General features: G+C 39.4%; 2 protein-coding genes across 2 annotated transcripts; one reads left to right on the forward strand and one right to left on the reverse strand.

The window, feature by feature from the left end:
• Positions 1-230: 230 nt before the first annotated feature.
• Positions 231-3,440, reverse strand: LOC131936661 (mucin-2-like). Its single transcript, XM_059293698.1, has 2 exons — positions 3,411-3,440; positions 231-1,577 (listed from the first exon to the last, which is right to left on the reverse strand). The coding sequence occupies exons 1-2, from the start codon at positions 3,438-3,440 to the stop codon at positions 231-233; spliced, it is 1,377 nt and encodes a 458-aa protein (XP_059149681.1).
• A 3,725-nt stretch (positions 3,441-7,165) lies between these two features.
• On the forward strand, positions 7,166-26,230 carry LOC131936662 (putative transporter YutK). The gene is made up of 11 exons (XM_059293699.1): positions 7,166-7,770; positions 10,069-10,210; positions 11,706-11,897; positions 13,293-13,454; positions 14,578-14,703; positions 15,715-15,845; positions 18,007-18,178; positions 23,534-23,695; positions 24,617-24,724; positions 25,284-25,356; positions 26,015-26,230. Exons 1-11 carry the CDS (start codon positions 7,214-7,216, stop codon positions 26,074-26,076), a joined length of 1,887 nt encoding a protein of 628 aa, XP_059149682.1. The 5' UTR covers positions 7,166-7,213; the 3' UTR covers positions 26,077-26,230.
• The last annotated feature ends 1,105 nt before the right edge of the window (positions 26,231-27,335 follow it).

Here is a 27,335-nt window from a genome sequence, read left to right on the forward strand (position 1 = left end):
TCAAACGAAACTAGTTAGTTTATATTACAGGTGCAAAGGTTAAAACCCTGGCAGGAAAAAAATATCGCGGGGTTTTTCTACAGACGATTAATGTCCATTGTGACATTTGACATTTACAGCGCGTAGTTGCGGTCGTGTAAACTACGTCATCAATGACGCGTGCGTCGTGAGATTAATGACATAACAAGATAGAATTGTGTCGTATTTCGCTAAGGCAGTGGACGTGAAAGTTATATTTTGCTGTGAGTTGTGGTTGGAGATGTGAATGGAGATGTGGTTGGAGATATGGTTGGAGATGTGGTTGGAGATGTGTGTGGAGATGTGGTTGGAGATGTGGTTGTAGCAGTGGTTGGAGATGTGGTTGTAGCAGTGGTTGGAGATGTGGTTGGAGATGTGGTTGGAGATGTGGTTGGAGATGTGGTTGAAGATATGGTTGTAGCAGTGTTTAGAGGTGTGGTTGGAGATGTGGTTGTAGCAGTGTTTAGAGATGTGGTTGGAGATGTGGTTGGAGATGTGGTTGGAGATGTGTGTGGAGATGTGGTTGGAGATATGGTTGGAGATGTGGTTGTAGCAGTGGTTGGAGATGTGGTTGGAGATGTGGTTGGAGATGTGGTTGAGGCAGTGTTTGGAGATGTGGTTGGAGATGTGGTTGTAGCAGTGGTTGGAGATGTGGTTGGAGATGTGGTTGGAGATGTGGTTGGAGATGTGGTTGGAGATGTGGTTGGAGATGTGGTTGGAGATGTGGTTGGAGATGTGTGTGGAAATGTGGTTGGAGGTGTGGTTGGAGATGTGGTTGGAGATGTGGTTGAAGCAGTGGTTGGAGATGTGGTTGGAGATGTGGTTGTAGCAGTGTTTAGAGATGTGGTTGGGGATGTGGTTGTAGCAGTGTTTAGAGATGTGGTTGGAGATGTGGTTGTAGCAGTGTTTAGAGATGTGGTTGGAGATGTGGTTGGAGATGTGGTTGGAGATGTGGTTGGAGATGTGGTTGGAGTTGTGGTTGGAGATGCGGTTGTAGCAGTGTTTGGAGATGTGGTTGGAGATGTGGTTGTAGCAGTGGTTGGAGATGTGGTTGGAGATGTGGTTGGAGATGTGGTTGGAGATGTGGTTGTAGCAGTGGTTGGAGTTGTGGTTGGAGATGTGGTTGGAGATGTGGTTGTAGCAGTGGTTGGAGATGTGGTTGGAGATGTGGTTGGAGATGTGGTTGGAGATGTGGTTGGAGATGTGGTTGGAGTTGTGGTTGGAGATGCGGTTGTAGCAGTGTTTGGAGATGTGGTTGGAGATGTGGTTGTAGCAGTGGTTGGAGATGTGGTTGGAGATGTGGTTGGAGATGTGGTTGGAGATGTGGTTGTAGCAGTGGTTGGAGTTGTGGTTGGAGATGTGGTTGGAGATGTGGTTGTAGCAGTGGTTGGAGATGTGGTTGGAGATGTGGTTGGAGATGTGGTTGGAGATGTGGTTGGAGATGTGGTTGGAGATGTGGTTGGAGATGTGGTTGGAGATGTGTGTGGAGATGTGGTTGTAGCAGTGATTGGAGATGTGTGTGGATGCACACACCGATTTGGACAGTCTCCTGTTGCCTTCTATAAAGGATGCTATAAGCTACAAGAATAACTCCGTAAACGGTTTTTTCAAAAGGAACGACCCCTCCCTTCTCTCCCCTCCCACTGCACATACTAGCAGCCACACTTTGGTACTGTCTATAGATATTCTAATTTTCGGGGGTGGACTAAAATCTTTATATAAACCTATTTCGTTCGGGGCTCGGGGGGGGGGGGGGGGGCGGGGGGACGGTGGACGTTTTTCGGGGAGTGGGGTGCAGGGCTGCAGGGGTGCAGGGGTGCAGGGGTGCAGGGCCATGTACTAAGAAAGAGTGCCGATGTACTGGCTAGGAGAGCTCCTAGAGAGACATCACATGGAAAGAGAAAAAAAAAGGTGAGCTACAAAAATAAGAACTATGAAGAAGATAATGAAGAATGAATTTAAGAGGAAACGGTTGAAGTGTTATTTTTTATTATTTTTTTTTTAATTTGCTTCAAATATAATTTTTTTTTTTCAAATTTTGTAGTACGTGAACAGCATGGTCGAATGGTAGAACTGACGACCTGTTAACCCTAAGTCTGGAGTTCGAATCCTGGGCTCGAGATTGTCACTAGTGTCTATTGACCCTACCATACTTTGATAGGTACCTGACTCAAGTTAGGGAAACTAAGGCATAGTGCCTACCACGGTTACCGCCTACCACACTATCCCCTGGATGCCGAGGTCATTGAAACAGAGGAACTCTACTTCACCTGATCCCTGTGTCTTGGGCACGAAGGAGGATAAAAAAGAAGATTAGTATTTATTGTATTAGTAAATGTGTACCCAAATCACCCTGAAAGAATAAACATGTCTCATATCTTTATCTCTATCACCTGTTTACTGATTTCGCTTAAACTACTCGTTGTCTTTTTAACAACGCCCACATTTCAGGGGCAGATAATCTGGATTAAGTTTTAGTGTTATCTCCCCTCTCAATTTCAAACATGTTGTTCTTCTCTCCCATTTTTGTCATTGCTTGCTACACGCAGCGTAAACCCGGTGGGGGGGGGGGGGGGATGGGGGGGGGGGGGGGGACAGTTGAAGGAGCTGTCTGACTAGTAACAGAAATGCTGGTCCTTGATTTACTGGGGGTGGGGGATTACGTTGAAGTGGGGTGGGGGATTACGTTGAAGGATTACACTTTTATCTTCTCAATTTATGACAGTAAGATCATTATGTTGTGCAGCTTATCGGCTCTGAAGCCTCATTGTTTTTACATATCGTGTTACAGTTTCTGTGTGAATACAGCTTACTCCACCCCCCCCCCACCCACCCACCCACCCCCATGTCTAACCCCCCCCCCCCCCCCCCCCCCCGATAGTTTTTTTCATGCCTTAGCACGGGAACTTTATTTATGATTCAAGGGTTGGGTAGTGTCATATTGACTATTAAAATAGAAAACCATTTTTGGTTTTCTTATATATATATATATATATATATATATATATATATATATATATATATATATATATATATATATATATATATATATATATATATATATATATATATATATACACAAACTATTTCTTTATAAAATGTGTGGCCTATCATTAACTTTGTTTTTGGCAAACCTTGATATTGTAATCCACCATCTTGATTTTTTTTTCTTGCCAAAGCGACCCCCACCATCCCTCTCAACTTGAGTCTCTGCTGTTGTTAAATACCCAGCCAACTTAGCCCCCACCTAGGTAACCCACACATCCCCAAGTACTACACGCCAAGTGTTTGGCCTACATTATAACGTTCCCTAATACACATATATAACTTTAATTCTAACCTCTAAAATAAAACTAAAAACACTTTTTTGTATATCATGATGTAACACCTACCTTAGACATTAGCCTTTTCCCTCTACCCATCCTTAAACATTTAAATTAAACACACATACACCTAATCTTTCCAGCTAATTACCCCTAACCTTAACTACAAAATACTAAACTCCTTAACCACTACCTACTAAATATCTTAAAGTCTCGATTAGTATACACGCCTAACTCTAAACTTTATCTACTTAACACATCTAACATTAACCCCTATCTACCTGGTACCCCATAACCTTAGGCATTATTAATTAAACACTTCTAATCTTAACCACGACCTGCTACATACAGTGTTTCTTCCAGACTTTTTTCTCCGGGAAGGATGAGGCACTTGAAAAAGGGGGACAGTATAAAAATGTCCAGGGGGGGGGGGGGCGGACACTGGTAGAAGTATATAATTTCTATGTAAATTCTATTTCCTTCGAGGACATTTTTCGAAGAGATGCCTGGAAGAAACACTGCTTACATACCTAAAATTAACCCCTACCTACCATTCACCAGTGGCGTAGGCAGGGGGGGGGGGGGGGGTTAGAGGGGGGGGCTAATAACCCCCCCCCCCCCCAAACACCCCTCGGTATATATATATAAAGTTTGAGGGGGGGTGCAAATCGAAAGTTTGTCCCCGGGTAAAAATTGGAACCCCCCCCCCTTGGGACGATCCTGGCTGCGCCACTGCCATTCACACCCAACATTTAACCCCTACATATAACACACCTTACCTCACTGTAACCCCTACCTATTACACACCGAACCTTAACCCTCTACTGACTAAATCAACCTAATTCTCCTACCCACAGCACCGCCACATGATACAACCTACGACCTAGAACTTAGTCACTTCCACTAGGTCACAGAACGGACGCCGATCTCACACAGACAGAAGATAATGTCAAGTTCAGACCACGTCTAGACTGTCGCATCGTGGGGGTGGGGTGTGGCGGGGAAGGGGGGGGTCTCAAGTAAAAGAATACTGGAACAATGTGGTCAAACTAGTAGTTTGTCGACACTGTCCATAGTGCTTAAGATATTCGAACACTGGTCATAGAAAGTTACTTTCGTTTTAACGTAGTTCCTTACTGATATGAGTGGGATGGTAAAGATCGTAGACATCTTTCATTTTCTACGGTTTACCCATAAAAGCATGTGGCAGCATAGAGGCGTTATTGATTGTGTTTCCATTTATAGTAGTACCTCGAGGTACGAGCGATTTTTTTAAAAAATAAGAGTTTAGTTTGCTCCGTAACATTCCTCGTATGTCAAAGTGCTTGTATCTCATAGCAATTTTCTACATTTAAAATTTGAGAAATGATTTTAATCCGTTCCAGTCTCCAAATTCCACCCATGTTTATTTCGTTAAGCAAATTATTTTTAGGTAGTGTATTTATAACTTGCAATTTTTGTTTAAATAGTTGGTAAATAGGTTAATGCAAAGAAAGAAAATGGCCTTGTAAAGTGTATTTACTTTGAAAATCAGCCAATCTGTACAAGGAGGTTTGTACCCCCCCCCCCCCCCACCCACTCAGAATGTTCCAGAAATGAGTGTTATTAAATAGACTCGATGCTAAATCAGTTCCAACTTTTTCGGTGTGTTTTCTTTTACCACGAACTGTTAAAAACACTAATCCCGCGACTCGGATTAAAATTTTGTTCGTATGTCGAAGCAAAGTTGAGTTGCTCGACAACTTGCTTCTAAAAAATTTCGGGGCACTCGTATTTCGAGGTAACACTGTTTGTACCAGAAGATTTGTGAGACATTTAAAGCTATACCTTTATGAAATTCATTTTTTTAATCAAACAATTGAAATCGTCAAAACCTTGCCGTCGCCACAATGCAACTTAGCATAAGGCAGCTTAACTTGGAATAGATCAGTTGTCAGTGAAGCAGAGGCAGCTGGAATGTCGTGGGCCTAGCTTGGAGAAATCGCCTAAAAATTAAGTAGCATGGTGAGGTATGCGTTGCGTCCTTAATCTCTACAAGGGGTCCAAATGAATGGGATGATGATTAGGCAGTTTTCATATTCTGTTTCCGAGTGTGGAGAGGGTGAGGGGATAGGGTGGAGACTGAATTTAAGTTGAATATTCTAACACTCTCAACACCATAGGTCTTAGCCACTGAATCTAGACACCATAAGGAGTCATCGTGAAGAAACGTAGCTTAATTTATTTTTTGAACTGGTCTATCAAGATGTCCATTCTGAGACAAGCTACTTTAAAACCCAATGTGAGAACTGCTATTTAATCACTGCATGACCTCTTCCAAAGCAATATCTCTAACCAAAATAACGGCTGAAACCGTAACATTTATTCGTATCCGAATCATCATCATATAAACCCAATCATAACCCTAACCGAATTCTGTCAGAAACATATCGATACTACTCAGTATATACATATATATATATATATATATATATATATATATATATATATATATATATATATATATATATGGGGAGGGGGTGTGTATGCCGAGGTCACACAAACATGTGAACTTTCCTTCATTTGCCCCAAAGGTCGTCATGGTTTGAAAGTGAACTTAGCCTACTATTAATGTGTAACGACATAACGGACAATATAATGGCTCCAAATTCTTGTACTACGGCCTAGACTTTAGGTTGGAATTTAGACTTTGGGGGAAGGGGGTGGTAAAAATCTAGAGACAAAAAAAAATGATGTTAACCTAGATAGATAAGAAAATGAAATGCATCTTCCTAAGACGTGACAGGTTCTGGGACTAGATAGTTAAACAGCTGATCCGGTGAGGGTAGGGGTAGGTTTAGTTGAGATTAGGGGGGGGGGGACGGGGAGCTGATGTAGTTCATCAAGTTATCCGGCAGTTGGAGGACTGTTTTTCTGTGATAGTGTGGTGTGTGGATTGTTGAGATTTTCGTGGTAAAATAGTTTTATTAATTAGCTTCGGATCGAAAAGAAATATCGGTGTATTTTTACTAATAGTGTCCAGCATTGGAGTCTTCCACTTAAGGTGTGTTAGGTTGCTAGAAGTTTTGTAATGTAATTTTGCTCTCGATTTAGGCCAGTGGTTCTTAACCTTTTTGGAGGTACCGAACCCCACCAGTTTCATATGCGCATTCACTGAACCTTTCTTAATAGTTCTATCGTCCGCATTGACAAAATCCGATGCTGAATCATATGTGCGTCTTCAACTCCTCCAAACTTGAGACTGACTCATCGAAGCCCTGGGGTTCGATTGAACCCAGCTTAAGAACCCCTGATTTAGGGATATATTAGCGTTGATATTACAAGTTACATTACTGTATAATCTACTGACATACTCATATTTAAAGAATTGTCCATTAATGTTATATTTTCGGACTCTTAATGTATCATACACAGTAAAATGTCTGTGCATTGAGATATTTCCCCCAAATTGGGGCAATAGTTTTGTGCCATTTTTTTTAAAATTTAAGTCACATTCTTAAGTCATCAGAGCTGCATCCAAGGTCACGTGCTGTGTAACAGTCGTTTTATTCGCTTTTTCATGATGCATGGAAGATTCGTGACTTGGTAAAAAGATTCGCTATTTAATTACATATCTAATTACACGTCTGAGTGAATAACTTAAGACTTTAATTAAAATGCTGCAATTATGTTAACTTTTGTTAACAGACCAAGGCATGACTTAACAGTTTTCATCTACTTTTATCCTCATCTAGTATGTCTATTAAATGTTAGCATTTATAAAGGTACATAAATAATCATTTTGACTAATTTATTTTCTTTCAATATTTTTTTACAGCGCATAAGCATCAATGTAAAGGGCTAATTATTGAAACAGGATTAAAAAGAATGAAATGAAGAACGCGGGATTAGAAAACGACGCTTCAGTCATTCATATCAGTAAACTACAACAGTTACCTCCCTCAGAAAATGGGTTAATTCCCCTTAGCTTCTCTTCATTCAATGAAAAAACTCAAACGCCCGTTCCTTGTATAAAACAACTGATCCACAACGACACGGTGACTACAGACATAGATTCCACTTCTGTTTTAGTGGATAACGTAAAAACAGCTAATATCGATGTTGACATCAATGCGGGTGATGATCCACAAGGATCTGTATCCAGATTTGATAAATACAAAAAATGGATAAAATGGTGTATATATGTTCTTCTGATTCTCGGCTACTTCGTGTACTTTGGACTGGCACTAGCCTGGAACTTCAGACAAGCGATTCCAGTTTTAGTGATGACGTGTCTTGCCGTGGTGGTGGTTGCTAAACGGTTAGGGTACAGACTGTATACAAGGAATAGTTCATCGGCGTTGTTTCTTAGAGTGTCCGAAACCAAGGCAGCTTTCAGTAAAGTGGCGGCGAAGTTTTCTGATTTTCTCGAAAAGAGACCTGTTAAAATGTAAGTTTTGGGTTATTTTCTTTCAATTTTTATCTTTTGATTAAATTATGTATATAATTGTGCTGTGATTACTATTGTGATTACAAAAAACTATGACTATATACTTCGTACATGATCAGAAAGTAAATAAGTAAGGTTCCCTTTCAAACCTCACGGTCTATAGGGCAAGTGAAGTAGAGTTCACTTGTTTCTGTGACCTCGGCATATGAAGAAATAGTGTGACCAGCACTATGCCCAGCCGCCTTTACTTTCCCTAACGTGAGTTAAGTACCCATTAGAGTTGGGTGGACTCATGGAAGGTCTACACATGAACAAAAATAAAGTTAGTATATTGGTCTAGGAGTCATCATTTTCATCATTTTTCCTTTGAAGCCCCTGGGGAGTAGAGGGCTTTAGTTACACTTTTCCAGCGGACTCGGTTTTGGGCTTCCCCTTTATCTGTGCCCTCGTGAGCCCAGCGGTCTTTGTCTCTTCCTCTACCGTTTTTCTCCATGATCACTTTACTTTTTCCCCGGTCAAGGAGTATGTATGCATATTATGTTAAGCGGTGTGGTCGAAAGGTAGCGCATAAGTCTCGAGCTCGGATCCTGGTTCGCTGAGTCAACTCATTTTTGATAGGTACCTGGGTTACTGTGAGGGGGGTGATGAATGGATGATCTACCGTCAGTTGTAAGGGTGGGGAAATGCAGTACCACCAGATGTGAGAGTGGGGGTGATGAAGATGATGAAAATCCAACACAGAAGTTCAAGTCAAATACAATGTTCTATTAAAATTTACATAATCAACTTCATACCTAACTAATCTACACTGTACTACTACTTCTAACTAACTGTTCCCTGTACTACTACTACTAACTACGCACTCCCATGACCAATCCTAACACTATCTAACGGTTTCCTAGCTCTACATATTACGTCCGTTCCTACTACGACCTATTATCAATTGTCTACTTAGCTCTACATTTCTTCGACCGTCTCTAACCGATACCTAACACCAACTGCTGCTAATCTAACTATTGACCCACGCTTCAGTGGTCAGCTCCTGTACTGTCATTGGTCTCTCTAACCAACTAGCTATAGTCTGTTTCTGCTAACCTCTATCTGCTTGACCAATCCGACATAACCTTGCGTCATCACAGTTACCTTAGGGAAAGTATAGGCGTCTGGGCATAGTGCTGACTTAACTATTCCTTTATATGCCGAATGTGGTCAGATTTACTTCACCTGCACCGTTGGACGTTCAGGTCCCAAGATGGTATTATTTACTTAGCTCGCATACAGTTAGTAGAATGGGGTCGTCCATAAATGACGTCACACTCGTAGGGGGGAGGGGGGTCCGTAATTTTGTGAAGGTGTGTGATGATGGGGAGGGGGGTTCAGATTGTGTGACGTCACTTTTTTGCATTATAAAAAAGCAATGTTAGAAAACGAGTGTTAGCCTTTATTTCGCGTTTTAGATAGCGTTTTTAATAATTGTAATACGAATTGATCAAAATATCGATGTTTTAAGCAAAATCCAACAGCAATTTTGAGGGGGGGGGGGGTTGTAGGCTGAGGTGTGACGTCATTTTAGGGGGGGGGGTCTGGCTTTTAGTGACGACGTGTGACGGAGGGGAGAGGGGGGAGGTAAAAATCGTCAAAAAAAGCGTGACGTCATTTATGGATGACCCCAAATAGGGTGTTAGGGAGGATTAACACTCCATCCGATTGTCTCACTTTAATGACAGTTGTATTACGTTAAATGCTATCGGATTCAAAACTTTCAGCTGTAATAAATATCACCCCATCACCATTTTTTTTTCTTTTTTAAATACATTCATTTACCATTTTTCCCGTTCGTGCCCAAGACAAATTGGTCAGATGAAGTGGAGTTTATCTTTTTCAAAGTTCTCCACGTAAGAAGGGAAGGTGGTGTGGTCAGCAATTTGCCCAGCCGCCTTTGCTTTACTTAACGTGAGTTAGGTACCCACTAGAGCTGGATGGATATAGGTACGCTCTACTGACTTGAACCCGGATTCGAACTCGAGACTTTCACGCTAGCAGTCTAGTTCTTTACCGCTAGGAAATATATATATTCATTGCGATTGTATTACTAAATGAGAGGACTCAGCACCAAAATCAAAGAATCTCTATGGGGTAAACTCATAATATAGAGTAATGAACGGAATTTATTTATTTTCACTTTTCGTATCATTTATATACAAGGAATGTCAAAGTATTATTGAGAACATTTGTTTTTTTTAAACCATTATTGCAAACCTCATGTTAAAAATAATTTTTTTGTCTGTTGTCTATCAGAACATGTTACGTCATAACAGTAGGCGCCATGTTGGCCTATGTGGTTGTGAAAAACTATCAAAATTTGGACGACTTGAAGCCGGCCCTAGGTCTCTTCGTCATTGTCTTCTTCAGCTGGCTTATTTCATATGATAGATACAAGGTAAGAGAATGAAACTAACATTGGAAAGGTATAAAGTAAGAAATACAGCTAAAATTTTAAATGGTAGGGTTAGCATAAATGAAAGGTATAAAGAAAGAGTATACACCTAAAAGTGTTAAGGGCTATGGTTAAGATAAATGAAAGGTATAAAGAAAGAGTATACACCTAAAAGTGTTAATGATTATGGTTAAGATTAATGAAAAGTATAAGGAGAGAAAGGAAATACTAAAACATTTTAAACCTGTTACATAAAAAAGTCAATGGATGTAATTATGATTAGGATACGGGTAAGAAATGGTCGGAGAATCACAAAGAGGATTTGGGTGTGTGAGCAATTATTATATTAATCTGGACATCAAGAGCACTGTCTACGTCTACCAAAATAATAATGTTCAACAGCAATGTGAAAATTGTTCTCTGGGGTTCTGAGATGTGGAGAATAACACAAACTAATACAAACAAACTTCAGACTTTCATTAACGGATGACTCCGCCGCATATTGAACATCAGGTGGCCTGAAAAAATTACAAATTCCGAACTGTGAAAATAAAACTGGCAAAGAAATACAAAGTGCAAATGGGATGGATTGGACATTACTTGCGTAAACCTACAAGTTACATCACCAGACAGGCACACTCGATTAGAATCTAAAGAAAGATGGAAATATGTTGGGCCAAAACATAATTGAAAAACTTCAGTTGTCAGTGAAGCAGAAGCAGCTGGAATGGCGTGGACCCAACTTGCAGGAATAGTCCAGAACTGAGTAATATAACGAGATTTACTTGCATCTTAATTCTCCCCAAGCGGTCCACAATAAAGATGGTTATGATGATTTTTTTAAATAATACTCCTCTGCTTTAAGATTTTTAAATAGTAGACTACAGCCATGATAAAGGCCTTCTTGATCTCAAAGCTTCAAATTGTATATAGATCTATACTTTATGATTTTAAATTGTGCGGACATTATTAGCATATACTCAAATGTGCCAAAGAATTAAGGAAATTACGTTGTAGTCGGACACTAGAGATTACGACAGCGAATCCCATAGTCTCGATAGTCTCGAGTTTGAATCTCTGGTTGTTGTGGGTGTGTATGTAGAATGTCACTGAGTCCACCCATATTTAATTTGTACCTGACTCACGTTCGGGGAAATTTAAATCAGCTGGTTACAGCAGGGGCGTAGCGAGGGGGGGGGGACGGGGGTGCGGACCGCACCGGGTGACACCATTTAGGGGGGTGACACCAAGGCAAAAATAGTAAATCGAAAGTTTGAGGGGGGGTGCAAAGTTTGTCCCCGTGAAGGGTCGCTACGCCTCTGGGTGGTGACACCATTAAGTGCCGCACCGGGTGACATCCGACCTCGCTACGCCACTGGGTTACAATACTATCCCTTCAGGTGAAGAGCTCACTGAAACAGGTGAGCTCGATTTCACCTGACCCTTGAACCCTAGGGTACTTTACTTTTTTATTCAAAAATCATACCTTACTTCCCAGGTAAAATGGCGCCCAGTGATCTGGGGACTCGCCATGCAGATGGTGCTGGGTCTCGTCGTGTTGAGGACCGCTGTTGGTGCCAACGTCTTCAGCTTCCTGGGGCACCAGATTGAAATTTTTCTCAGCTACGTCAATGCCGGTGTGCTGTTTGTCTTTGGGGATAGGTACGAGGATTTTTACTTCGCCTTCAAGGTGAGTTGTGGTCAGTTCACATTGTGGTCTAGTTTTTAGTGTGAGTTGTGGTCAGTTCACATTGAGGTCTAGTCTTCTGTGTGAGTTGTGGTCAGTTCACATTTAGGTCTAGTCTTCTTGGTATGTTGTGGTCAGTTCACATTGAGGTTTAGCCTTCTGTGTAAGTTGTGGTCAGTTCACATTGAGGTCTAGTCTTTAGTGTGAGTTGTGGTCAGTTCACATTTAGGTCTAGTCTTCTTGGTATGTTGTGGTCAGTTCACATTGAGGTCTAGTGTTCTGTGTGAGTTGTGGTCAGTTCACATTGTGGTCTAGTCTTTACTGTGAGTTGTGGTCAGCTTACATTGAGGTCTAATCTTTAGTGTTAGTTGTGGTCAGTTCACATTGTGGTCTAGTCTTTACTGTGAGTTGCGGTCAGTTCACATTGAGGTCTAATCTTTAGTGTGAGTTGTGGTCAGTTCACATTGAGGTCTAGTCTTTACTGTGAGTTGTGGTCAGTTCACATTGAGGTCTAATCTTTACTGTGAGTTGTGGTCAGTTCACATTGAGGTCTAGTTTTCTGTGTGAGTTGTGGTCAGTTCACATTTAGGTCTAGTCTTTAGTGTGAGTTGTGGTCAGCTTACATTGTGGTCTAGTTTGTAGTGTGTGTTGTGGTCAGTTCACATTGTGGTCTAGTCTTTACTGTGAGTTGTGGTCAGTTCACACTGAGGTCTAGTCTTTAGTGTGAGTTGTGGTCAGTTCACATTGTGGTCTAGTCTTCTTGGTAAGTTGTGGTCAGTTCACATTGAGGTCTAGTCTTTAGTGTGAGTTGTGGTCAGTTCACATTGTGGTCTAGTTTTTAGTGTGAGTTGTGGTCAGTTCACATTGTGGTCTAGTCTTCTGTGTGAGTTGTGGTCAGTTCACATTGAGTTCTAGTATTCTGTGTGAGTTGTGGTCAGTTCACATTGAGGTACAGCTTTCAATGTGAGCGGTTGTCAGTTCGCAATGAGGTCAAGCCTTCAGTGTGTTAAAAGCTAATGCCAATATCTGTGATATATAAAAGTGTTAACATTTCAACTAATGCCAACAATAATGAAAACTTAAGTGTCAACATTTCAGCTGATGCCAACAGAAGTTACATATAAAAGTGTTAACATTTCAGCTGATGCCAACAGAAGTGACATATGAAAGTGTTAACATTTCAGCTGATGCCAACAGAAATGACATATACAAGCGTTAACATTTCAAATGATGCCAACCGAAGTGACATATACGAATGTTAACATTTCAGCTAATGCCAAAAGAAGTGACATATGAAATTGTTAACATTTCAACTAATGCCAACAATAATGAAAACGTAAGTGTTAACATTTCAGCTGATGCCAACAGAAGTGACATATAAAAGTGTTAACATTTCAGCTGATGCCAACAATCATCTTCATGAGTTCCGTCATCTCTGTGGCCTACTACCTTGGTGCCATGCAGTGGGTCATCCACGGCATCTCCACCGTCATGTCCTACACCATGGGAACTACAGCAGCAGAAAGTACCAGCACAGCTGCCTGTATCTTCCTGGGGCAGGTGGGTTCTCAGGTGTTGAGTAGGTTGTCATGTGGGGGTCAGGTGGGTTGTCAGGTGTGGGGCAGGTGGGTTGTCAGGTGTGGGAACTACAGCAGCAGAAAGTACCAGCACAGCGGCGTGTATCTTCCTGGGGCAGGTGGGTTCTCAGGTGTTGGGCAGGTGGGTTCTCAGGTGTTGGGCAGGTGGGTTCTCAGGTGTTGGGCAGGTGGGTTGTCAGGTGTGGGTCAGCTGGGTTTCAGGTGTGGGGCAGGTGGGTTGTCAGGTGTTGGTCAGGTGGGTTGTCAGGTGTGGGGCAGGTGGGTTTTCAGGTGGGTGGTCAGGTGTTGAGTGGGTTGTCAGGTGTGGGTCGGGTGGGTTGTCAGGTGTGGGGCAGGTGGGTTGTCAGGTGGGTGGTCAGGTGTTGAGTGGGTTGTCAGGTGTGGGTCGGGTGGGTTGTCAGGTGGGTGGTCAGGTGGGTTGTAATGTGTTGAGTGGGTTGTCGGGTGTTGCTCAGATGTGGGTCAGGAGGGTTGTCAGGTGTAGGTCAAATGTGGGTCAGGTGGGTTGTCATGTCGGTTGTCAAATGTGGGTCAGGTGGGTTGTCATGCAGGCGGGCGTTAGACGCGTTGTACTGTGGTTTGTCGAACGATGTGTGGGTGGTTAGATGGTTTATCAGATGTTCTGGCAGGGTATGGGTTGGGTGGCGGCAAGCTCTGGGTTAGGTCAGGGGTCGGCAACCTTTTGAAGCTGAAGAGCCAAAAGTTACAATTTTCAAAATTTCCCTGGTTTTAAAGAGCCACTGACATTTTTTAATTTAAAATATTTTATTTTTTTATTAAGATTATTAGTATTTGTTCAAGGAGCTGGAGAGCCGCATCTTGATATCAAAAGAGCCGCATGCGGCTCGCGAGCCGCAGGTTGCCGACCCCTGGGTTAGGTGGTTCGTCTCAATGTTGGCTACTTGTACGTGTGGGGAGAGGGTTTTTTTTAAGTCACATATCGCCAAAAGTCGTAGGCTTACTAGTGTTGCCTTTCTGAATTAAAACTTAATGTGAACAATCTTTTTAAATATAGCAATACTTGACTAAGAAACATACTGTAGTTGTTGTTTTTTTTTTAAATATACAATCCTTGATCTTTGCAGCCTGAAGCATCTCTGACCATCAAACCGTTTCTCCATCTTATGACGAGATCTGAGCTCTTCGCAATCTTGACTGCAGGCTTCGCTTCCGTCACGGCTGACGTTTTTTCATTGTTTGTTAATTATGGAGTAAGTTATTTCCCTTTGTAACTATGAATAGGAGTTATTTCCTTTTATATTATCGTCTAAGTGTTTTATTTTTATTTTCCATTTGTGGGGAACGAGTTTATTTTATTATTTGTTAACTATGGTGTAAAATTAGTTTTTTATGTGTTAATTATGAAGTAAACGTTTTTTTTTTCCTTTATTCATTAAGAAGAACTAGTTAATGTAATAAGTTATTACTTATGAAGTAAAATGTGTTTTAATATTTGAAAATTATGGGACAACATTCTTTTCTTTTCTTAATTATCACAAATCCCATCATAATTAGTTTCACATTTTTTTAAATTATGAGGTACACTTTTTTATTCATTATGAGAGAAAAATAATTTTCTTTTTGTTAAAAATATGGTAAAAGAAATTCACTGTTAATTGAGCGGTGAAATATTTGAATAATTCTTAAAGTCGAGGTCAAAATCCCCTTCTTTGTTAATTATGTGATCTATTAACTTTGCGTTAACGATGAGATACGAATAGTTAATTATGGCATAGGAAGTATTTTAACAACCAAATTTTCTCCTATAGTTTTAAGTGATTATGGGTTGAAGTTAAGACTTTTGTGAAAGTTTCAAGCAAAATTAACTTTGTTAAGACTCGCCCCAGTGAAAGAGAAATGTAATTCTATTTTCTTGTATAGAGGTGAAATTTAGTTTCATGTTTAAGTGTTTGGCGGGCTGATTTGTAGCAGCGAGTACAAGCAGGCATCTGTTCTAGAGAGGGGGCCCAAAAGCACGACTAACACCACAAACCCCCTACCCCCGAAAAAATAGATAAAATATGAAAATTTATATAGAAAAAATATACTTTATCCAAATTTGGAAATTTTTGTGCGTCCCCCTCCCTCACCACCCATCCGCGAAAATTTCAAGACGTTCAGCGTCTTCTAGGTTACGTTCAATGTGTCTTTTTGAACTATTTGATGCCAATTCACCATATGTCAAACTATTTTATGTCATCACCGTGTCATATCCTCCTCAGATGTCATCCTCTGACATTATCACAGCCGTGCTGATGTCAGCTCCAGCTGGTATAGCCGTGTCCAAGCTCATCTGTCCAGAGACGGAGGTCACGCTGACCGGGTCACACAAACAGATACGAGCCACGGAAAAGTAAACATATATTTTATTTGGTAAAACCTTAGTTTAGCGTCGGTTATTATTCCGGAATCGTATAGCAGTAAAAAACAGTAAAACAATGCCAAAGTCTGTCACACACTTCCGGAATTCACCGGAAGTACTGTAAACCATACTTTATTTGGTGTCATCTTTTATTTTTATACAGAATGTTTAAAATTTGGATAGATTTATTTTTGTAATCATTTTTACATTTTGTAATCATTTTTACTATTTTCGTAATCTAGATTTTTTTACTTGGTCCAGCAGCTAGATATCTAGCTAGATCTAATTAATTAATGGTCGCAAATCCGCTGCAAGCCAAAAACATTAAATTATTACATTTGACTTCATTATTTATATTTATATATTATATATATATATATATATATATATATATATATATATATATATATATATATATATATATATATATATATATATATATATATATATATATATATATTAATTTTTAGATCTACTAATTTAAATCTACTATTATATTTATTCTTGTTTCCTTTTGTCGATTAAACTTAAAAAATTAAAACATTAATTTACTACAATCGACTTTCAATTTATTTATATTTCAATGGTCAAATAAACCATGGTTTACCGTAACTCTAGTTACCGAAACCCAACAAACATTGCCCGATAATTTCCGACGCTAAACTAAGGTTTTACCTTTTATTTATTATTGCCTCCTCACTGAAGTAGGTATATCTATATTCACAGTGGCGTGGTTAGGGTGGCATTGAAGTAGTATTCCTTTCGGGAAAGGGTTAATTTCTCAATCGAATAGTGTATACAAAAATCAATATAAAACATATGCAAAACTTGAGATGACCATATACTTAGTACACAACGTACAAAAATACACCAAGAACATTAATTTGAATGTCCATAATTTCACTTTTTAGCACGCCCCGCCCCCACCTCTTACTATCAACCAAGACATGAACAGCTGAGCTGTAACACAAACAGTGAACTCTTATGTTGTTCTGCTTTCTTTCTATCTTCTTTCTGAGCCAAATGTTTCTTACATAAATATTTTGGTACCTCTACAAGAAAAATGACTCTATCTCGGCTTCAGTAGTTCCTTGTTACATTTTCCTTTTTTTTTCTCATCAACCCAGAGTGATCTTTTTGTGTTTTAAAAATCTTTCACAACCTCGCACTTGGATCTCTGTAAATCATGTCACCAGTACTGTTTTTTTGTGTTTGGGGGTATCCTCATTTTGTTGGCGAAATGTGGTGGTGATGCCATTTTGTGTTTAAGACGACAAAGTCATTTTTTAATCGCTTGGATCTTTTTGTTTACAGCATAAGTATGGCACCTACCGTTACATTGTCCACTGGACGTTACAACTTGTTTTAGTTAGGCAGTGACAGCCGACTGACTGGGATTTCCAGTTTGATTGTTGTTCTAGTCCGTTATTTTAGAGGACCAATGATGTACAATAAAAACCACTATTTATTTGTAATTAAAAGGGATGCATTTTCTTTGTTGACTTTTTTGTCTGACTTCCTTATGGCTTGTTGGCGATATGTCCAGTCGGCTTTTTCGTTTGTCGCCCTTTTGCCCAAGTATGTCTTTTGTCCATGTCGGCTTTTTATCTATGTGGGTCTTTTAACCATGTCGCTTCTTTGCCCATGTCGGCATTTAACCCATATCGACCTTTTGTCCAGATGAGCACTTTGTACATCTCAGCCTGTGTCCATCTCGGTTTTTTTATCCAATTTTGGCGTTTTACAAAATGTCAGCCTCATGTAATACATCCACATACCAACCCAACCACCAATTAAAACCTGCTAATGAGCACACCATGCTAATGAACACACCATGCTAATGAACACACCATGCTAATGAGCACACCATGCTAATGAACACACCATGCTAATGAACACACCAAGCAAATGAACACACCATGCTAATGAACACACCACGCTAATGAACACACCATGCTAATGAACACACCATGCTAATGAACACACCATGCTAATGAAACCTACATACCAACCCTATCACCAATTAAAACATGCTAATGAACACACTATGCTAATGAGCACACCATGCTAATGAACACACCATGCTAATGAACACACCATGCTAATGAACACACCATGCTAATGAAACGTTCTGATACACCAGGGCCACCAGCACCAAGGCCCAAAACGTCATCGACGCTGCCATCACGGGGGCCCAAGACGCCGTGGGAATCATCGTAGCTGTCCTCGCCACCATCATCGCCTTCCTCAGCATCTTCGCTTTCCTCAACGCTGTCGTCTCTTACTTAGGGAGCCTCGTCAACATCCAAGGCTTGACCATCGATGTGAGTATATTGGCATAGAAGTGTGTAACGAAGGTTCCACGACAAACGATTTGGTATAAAAATATGATCTCAGACAAAATATCTCAGAAATTCGTCTTCATATATTTTATCCGTGTGATCATTTTCAAGAGGTATTGTGTCCAAAGATCATTTGTCCTTGAGATTTTGGCTGGGCATAGTGCTGACCACAATATCTCTTCATATGCCGAGGTCACAGAAACAAGTGAGCTCTACTTCACTTGCCCCATAGACCGTCAGGTTTGAAAGGGAAACTTTACTTACTTTTAATTTTGTCCAACGATCACTTGAGATTTTTGCCTGAGATATTTTGTTCAAGGATAATTTGTCCGGAGATCGAATTTCCTGTCGTCGTAACGGTCTGAGTTTATGTGTAATGAAGGGGTGTTCAAAGTATTGTACTTGTTTGGTAAGTTTTGATGAATCGCTTAGATTTGGGAGTAACGGCGGAAGGCTGTTGCTGATCAGTGTTTCTTCCAGACTTTTTCGGGGGCACTTGACTTTTTCGGGGGGGGGGGGGGGGGGGGGGAACACCAGAGGCGTAGCGACCCTTCCCGGCGCCCGGGGACAAACTTTTCGATTTGCACCCCCCCCCTTCAAACTTTCGATTTGCACCCCCATCAAACTTTCAATTTGCACCCCCTCAACCTTTCAGTTTATTTTTCCTACCCATTTTGGCACCCCCTAAGGTCGGGGATATATGTCGTCGTCCCCCCCCCCCCCGCCCCCACCCCTCGCTACGCTACTGGGGAACACTTGTAAAAGTATATTTTTACTATATAAATTCCATCTCGTTGGGGGGGGGGGGGCGGTAGACCCCCCCCCCTAAGAGATGCCTGGAAGAAACTCTGTTGCTGATATGGTTTCGTAGGTGTGAGGGTACGAGTGAACTAGATGATCTTCTGCCACCAGTTGTGAGGGTGGGGATAACACAACAACACCCACCAAATGTGAGAGTGGGGGTGATGAATTGAGCTGATGAAATATCCAACACACGTTCAAGTTCACAATATAAAGTTCTTTATTAAAAATGTATAATCAACTTCCTACCTAACTAATCTACACTGTACTACTTCTATCTGACTGTTCATACTATATGCTATCTACTACTACTAACTACGCACTCCCATGACCACTCCTAACACCAGGGGCGTAGCGAGGGGGGGAGGGGGCGGGGTGCGGACCGCACCGGGCGACACCATTTAGGGGGTGACACCAAGGCAAAAAATAGCAAAATATATAGAGAAAAACTTGGGGGGGGGGTGCAAATCGAAAGTTTGAGGGGGGGGGTGCAAATCGAAAACATGAAAGTTTGTCCCCGGGAAGGGTCGCAACGCCTCTGGGGGGTGACACCATTAAGTGCCGCACCGGGTTACACCCGACCTCGCTACGCCACTGCCTAACACTATCTAACTGTTCCCTAGCTCTACATATTGCGACCGTCTCTAGCCGCTACCTAACGCCTTCTCCTCTCTTCGCTAGCTACCTATCAGCTGCCGGCCTAACAGCAGCCCACGCTTCAGTGGTCAGCTGACCGTCCCACGTGACCGGTCAGCTCTTGTACTTTCATTGGTCTCTCTACCCAACTCGCTATAGTCTGTTTCTGCTAACCTCTAATTGACGTAATCTTGCGTTATCACAGAAGGTATAAAGTATCGAAGTGTTAAAGTGTCATAATTTTTATTAGGCTGTTATGTAGATGAAAGTCTAGTGGAATCTGAATGGTAGTAAAGAAATGAGATTGCAGGTGATGAAGAATCGCAGTTCTGGAGTTCGGGAATATTGATTCTTAAGGTATTAAAGTATCGAATTATATTGACTGTTAAAGTGTAGTAGTAGGTCCAGTGAAATCGTTGTTGATTGGGAGTACCGTTTGTAGAGCTTGGTGAAGTTAAAAAAGTTGGTGTCGTAGTTCTGGAGCATCGAGTCTAGTTATGTTTAGGTATCGAAGTTTGATATGTGTTGTGAATGTTGTAGACTGTAGAGTATATCGAGTAGTCGAGTTTATCGTAAGTTATATAATTTCAATTCAGTACCGAACACACTACTAGTTGAAATTTTTTTAGTTTTGTAGGAATCTATATTACCACTCTTAAAGTATCAATATATAATATTAAATTGGATGGAATTTATAATTAACAGTAAACTTCGTTTTTTCTGAAATTATTATTTTTTTATTTAATCAATAATTATAGCAATGTTATCCGTGTTTCAATTATTTGAAAGGCGTCCCTTTATTAAGGGGATCCAAAATTTTCACTTATCTACGTTAACGACAACCGCAAATTAATATATGTCATCAAAATTGAATAGAGAATGTTATAATAAAGCTATCATTTTTATACTTTCAAACAAAACCTACAGTTAAGTAATCAATATGTAAAATATATTGTTTTTACTAGGTCACATAGCTAATATTAAAGATTTATTACAATTATTACCTAATGAAATTTTAAATGTTTTATTTTGTTTTTCAAGCATGCCTTAGTTACACTTGGTTAATTTAGCTATTCTTGTGAAAGTTATTTCCCTTGAATAAAATTTTGGTATTTGGATTTTCAAATGGGAGATAATTTGTTGCTTAACTTTACATTCATTTTAAATTACTGCACCTTAGGTTGACCGCTTACATATAAATACAACTTTAAGTTATTATTTGCTATTGTAAAAATTATATAGAGCATAAGTTCTAAACAAAATAGTTTGGGTTTTTTTTAGCATTATCAAGTTGAAAAATAAATACATCAGTAGCCGATGTAGATTGCAATACTTAATGTTATGCAATACATACAATCTTAACCGTAAATTAAACATCTAATTTTTTGTCTTTTCATTTTTTTCACCTTCTCCTCAAGAATTTATATATAACAATTGTAGGCTGGAATCTATAACAATTACAAACTTTTATTTTTTTTAAAACAAAAAAAAATGTTATGTAATCACACAATATAGACATTTTACAATTATAACTAAAGACAGGCAAACTTAAAACAGGTAAGTTCCGTTTTGGAACTCACCTTGGGAGGGCTGCAGAGAGCCCAACACTACAAGAACTTTTTTTTCAGTGGTTTTTTCGAGACTTTTTTTCTCCCGGGAGGGGGGGGGGGGAGCACTTAAAATTTTCTGGGGAAGGGGGGGGGGGGGCTTTATCGTAAAGTACAAAGTAGACTCGCGGACTTATCAACAATTTCAATAAAATGTGATTACGCTTGCAAACTGGAATTGAAGGATTTGAGACGAAGGAGGCAAGTAAAATTGGATTTTAATGTCTACTTATAACGTCTAATTAATACGTCACTTTTAATTAATTGTTTTCTTATACATATGTTTTGGTAATTAATGTGTGTGAATGGGGGCTTTTTAATAAGTTTTGTCTAGGGCGCTGAATAACCGGGCGCCGGCACTGTATATGTAAATGAATCTTTGCAGGAATTTATCCATGTATGTATACATGCAGTGGCGTAGCGAGGTCGGGTGTCACCCGGTGCGGCACTTAATGGTGTCACCCCCCCCCCCTCCCACCAGAGTCGTAGCGACCCTTCCCGGGGACAAACTTTCAAATTTTCGATTTACACCCCCCCCCCCCTTCAAATTTTTGATTTGCACCCCTCCTCAAACTTTCGATTTGCACCCCCCCCCCCCTCTCGAACTTTCGATTTGCACCCCGCCCCTCAAGTTTTTCTCTATATATTTTATTATTTTTTGCCTTGGTGTCACCCCCCTAAATGGTGTCACCCAGTGCGGTCCGCACCCCCCCACGCTACGCCTCTGCATACATGTATGAATAGATGTACGTATTTGTCGACTGAGTATGAACATACATAAAGTATAGGTATTTACGTATGTGATAAAGTATTACTTTAAAATATTTGTAAGGTGTAAGCATTAAAGAATGTTATGATGTAAATACGTACAAATGTAGCGATGTATTTACGTAAGGAATGTGTATGTAACGGTGTAATAGGCACGTACGTGAGAAAATATTTATCAATGTATGTATGTATTATTGTGTTAAGTACTACTTGTATTTTAAGGTACGGGTAGTTAAGGATGTGTATATGTAATAAGTATGTATAGATGTCTGTATCGAATTATGCCAGCATATAAGAACCAATAATTATTGTACTAGACGCCTTTACTGACAGGGTGTAAGGCTTCAAAACTTGTCATGATTTTAACTTAGAATTTTGTCACTCTATGACTAGCCTACTAACAAGCACAAATAGGCAGCTTTTAGGATCAAGTTCAGGGGAAAACTGGTTAAAAGTTGGCTTTTCTTAGAACTATTGGTATTAGGGATGGTCGAGGAAGCGGCAAATCACACGTCATGGGACAGGACAAAGTGAAAGATAGTGGTTGAGGCACTATTTTTCACAAAAGAGACTTATTCGAAGTCAGTGGCGTAGAGGTCATAGGGTCGGCGTGGTCGAGTCGGTGAAAGCTCATGGTTGCTAAACCGAAATGTCTCGAGTTCGAACCCTCGGGCAGATGAGGCTCGTTAGCTGGGGACAGCCACTCTTCTAGGAGAGACAACTCCAAAATCAAACAACTGCTGCCTTGTAGTTTGTTCTTGGTTGGACAAAGGCTATGGAAGCAAATCCAAAAAGAAAAGCAGGCTGAAATCGGAGTCAATGGTATCAATGGCGCATAACAAGTTGACTCGTAATCCTTAATTGTGATGGAAGCATGGTCGAGTCGGCAAAAGCTCATAGTTGATAAATTCGAAAAAAGTCTCGAGTTCAAACCCTCTGGCAGATAAGGCTCGATCCCTCCAAACACTAAAAATTAAGAACGAAGAAGAAGTGGCTTAGCTAGAAGAAAGCGGGTGGGGCGGGTGGGGCGGGTGGGGCGGGTGGGGCGGGGCGACAAAAAGTGGTAATAAAAAAAATATAAGTTCATTTTAACCTGAAGTTTGAACTGTACACAGTCAAATTTAAGAAAATAAACAAGGCTTTACACATTGATTTAAATGTTTTCTGCATCCAAAAGAAAAACTGTTTTGGGATAGTGACTTGTAAAATTTGTTACCAATTATTTTTCAATCTTGGAGGGGCGCTTTTTTTTACCAAAATGAATAACTATAATATAAAGAGGGGGGTAGCACGATATTGTTAGTTTGCCCGGGCGCCCGAATGAGTCGCTACGCCGTTTTTCGGCGTCTCTGGCGAAATAAATTAAGAAAAAACTTAGGATTATAAAAATTCCTAACGATATTTTCTTTACTAGGCGTTCTATGAAATTTTTACAAGTTGTTCATTTTCAAACCTGACGAAGACATTTTGATCGCAACTTCCATGTGATGACTTCAAATATTACTCTTGACATACCACTCCCCAGGGGATCATCGCCTACCCTTTGATGCCCGTGGTGTACCTGATGGGCGTGCCGTGGTACGACTGCCGGGCCGTGGGGGAGATCGTGGGACTGAAGACCTTCGTCAACGAGCTGGTCGGGTACCAGCGCTTGTCGGAGATGGTGAAAGCGGGTGAGATCCTATCGGTGAGAAGAATTGTCGTGCTGTTTTAAGTTGATAAGTTAATAGAATTATGGGTAACTTTGTTGATGATAAATGGTGATAAAAGTCACGAGGAAACAATTATGAATTGACTATGATGTGTCGTATGTGGAATCAGTAGCGTTGGTAGGTTTCTGTGGCGTAGGCAAGGGGGAGTTAGTGGGTTATAACCCCTCCCATGGACCCCGACCCCTATATATATATATATATATATATATATATATATATATATATATATATATATATATATATATATATATATATATATATATATATATATATATATATATATATACATATACATGTACATATATATATATAAGATTATATACCTATGGAAACATTTTTGAACCCCTCCTATGACCAATTCCTGGCTACGCCACACTGGTAGGTTTTAGTTATAAGCGGTGATGTTAGAGTTTTAATAAATAGTACATTTGTAAATATAGGCTACATATTTATTCCGAATACAATATTCTGACGGTCCATTGGACAAACTTCACCTGTTCTGTGACGTCATCATTCGAAGGGCTTGTGTGGTCAATACTATGTCCAGTCTTAAATTCTCTAGTTAGAGACCGTCTAGTTAGGTAACTTCTAGTTAGGTACCCATCAGAGTTAAGTGAACTCAGTAAGGTTATACCCACTTGAACCCGGATACAAGCTTGAGAAATTCGAATATGTAGAGCAGTAGAGGGGGTTAGTTATAGGCAGGTCTCTTTCAACTATCAGGTACAGGATCATAATCAGAGGTTAAGCGTCAAGACACTGCGTAATATTTTGTATGGGTTTGTTGCGTTGTGACTTTCATTATGGTACAGTATAAAGTTTTCTGTATTTCAGCTTTGAAATATTGCAAGTAAATAGGTGTTCATATCTTTAATTTATAATTCTTCCGCTTCCAGAAGAGGTCTGAGATTGTTGCAATGTACGCCCTTTGTGGGTTCTCCAACCCCACGTCCGTAGGGGTCGCTCTAGGGGGACTGTCAGCCATGGTCCCAGAAAAAAGAATGGTAATTTTTTTTATTATTATATATTTATTATTAGGTCTATGTAATTCGTTATTCTATTTCTATCTTCGGACAACGTTAATATTATTTATTATTCTATTTCTGTTTTCCGATTGGCTATTTTTACTTTTTTTTCAATTTCTATCTATTGCCAATGGTAATTTTCCCGTGTCAATTTCTATCTTCAGTGGCAATTTTTTTTCTATTTTTTTTTTCTTTTTTTCAAAAGAAGGCAATTGTATGGAAATTATGTTCTATTCCGCATATTTCTTTCTACAAGCGATGGCAATTTTATCTATTCTATTTATATCTTCAGATTTTCAGACGATGGTAATAGGGCTGGTAAGTAGGTCACCAACCAGTTCTATGGCTCATGCAGGTTTTATTGAGCCATAAAACTGGTTGGTGACCTACTTACCAGCCCTATCAAATGTAAACATTTCTTTTTCTAAAGTATTAGCTCTAGCATCAGATAATAATCATCGCGTTTATGAGCAGGTGGGATCTACCTCAACATATTTTCTAATGTATTAAAAAAAATTAAAATTACTTTCCAAATTAGGAGCTGGCAAAAATTATCTTGATGACTTGGTTGGCGGGATGTCTTGCTTGCTTCATGACAGCCTCATGGGCAGGTAAAACTTTAGCGAGTAACAACATACAAATTAAAATGTACATTTATGTGTATAATGAAAATGTATGCAATATATATATATATATATATATATATATATATATATATATATATATATATATATATATATATATATAAGAAAGTCTCTCTGATTGGCTGGATGGACCCGGGGACTTTCTACATTCCCGAGTCCGGATCGAGTTCCGAGCTGCACTTTTGGGATAGCAGCCTAATGCTCTACCCAATGGCGTAGCGAGGTCGGGTGTCACCCGGTGCGGCACTTGAGGGTGTCACCCCCCAGAGGCGTAGCGACCCTCCCCGGGGACAAAATTTGAATTTTCGATTTGCATCCCCTCCCCCTCAAACTTTCGATTTGCACCTCTTAAAAGACTATTTAACACTCGAATTAATCACTTAATTAAGTGGAATTATCATTTTTCACTATATATTTTGCTATTTCTTGCCTTTGGTTTCACCCCTCTAAATGTGGTCACCCGGTGCGGTCCGCACCCCCCCCCCCCCCGCCCCCCCCATCGCTACACCTATGGCTCTACCATTCGACTGCTATCAAATTATTTTTCAAATTGTATCAAATATATTTCAATTGAAATGCCTGAGGGTGATTGTCATAACTACCTCTGCTTTTATTTATCTTTTAGGTTTATTGTATGTCGAAGACTTGTCTACGTCTGTGATGAACAAAACAGTCTCAACCCCGTGATTGATCAAGTGTGGGTAAAATAAATTCACAAGAGAAAAAAAACGTCAGAGGAAACAAGTCACAGAAAGAAAGAAGAAAAAAAACACATCACAGTAAAAAAAAATTACAGAAAGCAAGAAAAACGTCACATTAAACAGATTAAAGAGTAAAAAAAGGAAAGAAAAAAAACACTTCACATGAAACAAATTACAAAAAGAAAGAAAAACGTCACAGGAAACAAATTACAAAAAGAAAGAAAAACGTCACAGGAAACAAATTACAAAAAGAAAGAAAAACGTCACATGAAACAAATTAGAAATAAGAAAGAAAAACGTCACAGGAAACAAATTACAAAAAGAAAGAAAAACGTCACAGGAAACAAATTACAAAAAGAAAGAAAAACGTCACATGAAACAAATTACAAAAAGAAAGAAAAACGTCACAGGAAACAAATTACAAAAAGAAAGAAAAACGTTACATGAAACAAATTACAAAAAGAAAGAAAAACGTCACATGAAACAAATTAGAAAAAAGAAAAAGAAAAACGTCACAGGAAACAAATTACAAAAAGAAAGAAAAACGTCACATGAAACAAATTACAAAAAGAAAGAAAAACGTCACATGAAACAAATTACAAAAAGAAAGAAAAACGTCACAGGAAACAAATTACAAAAAGAAAGAAAAACGTCACATGAAACAAATTACAAAAAGAAAGAAAAACGTCACATGAAACAAATTACAAAAAGAAAGAAAAACGTTACATGAAACAAATTACAAAAAGAAAGAAAAACGTCACATGAAACAAATTACAAAAAGAAAGAAAAACGTTACATGAAACAAATTACAAAAAGAAAGAAAAACGTCACATGAAACAAATTAGAAAAAAGAAAAAGAAAAACGTCACAGGAAACAAATTACAAAAAGAAAGAAAAACGTTACAGGAAACAAATTAGAAATAAGAAAGAAAAACGTCACATGAAACAAATTACAAAAAGAAAGAAAAACGTAACAGGAAACAAATTACAAAAACAAAGAAAAACGTCACAGGAAACAAATTAGAAATAAGAAAGAAAAACGTCACATGAAACAAATTACAAAAAGAAAGAAAAACGTCACATGAAACAAATTACAAAAAGAAAGAAAAACGTCACAGGAAACAAATTACAAAAAGAAAGAAACACGTCACAGGAAACAAGTCAAAGAAAGAAAGAAGAAAAAAAAACACATCACTGGAATTGGAAACAAGTCATAAAAAGATATTTTTTTAAATACGTCAAAGA

Source organism: Physella acuta, unplaced genomic scaffold, assembly GCF_028476545.2.
Source record: "Physella acuta isolate Inbredline_101_S28 unplaced genomic scaffold, ASM2847654v3 ptg000183l, whole genome shotgun sequence".
Classification (NCBI taxonomy): Eukaryota; Metazoa; Mollusca; class Gastropoda; family Physidae; genus Physella; species Physella acuta.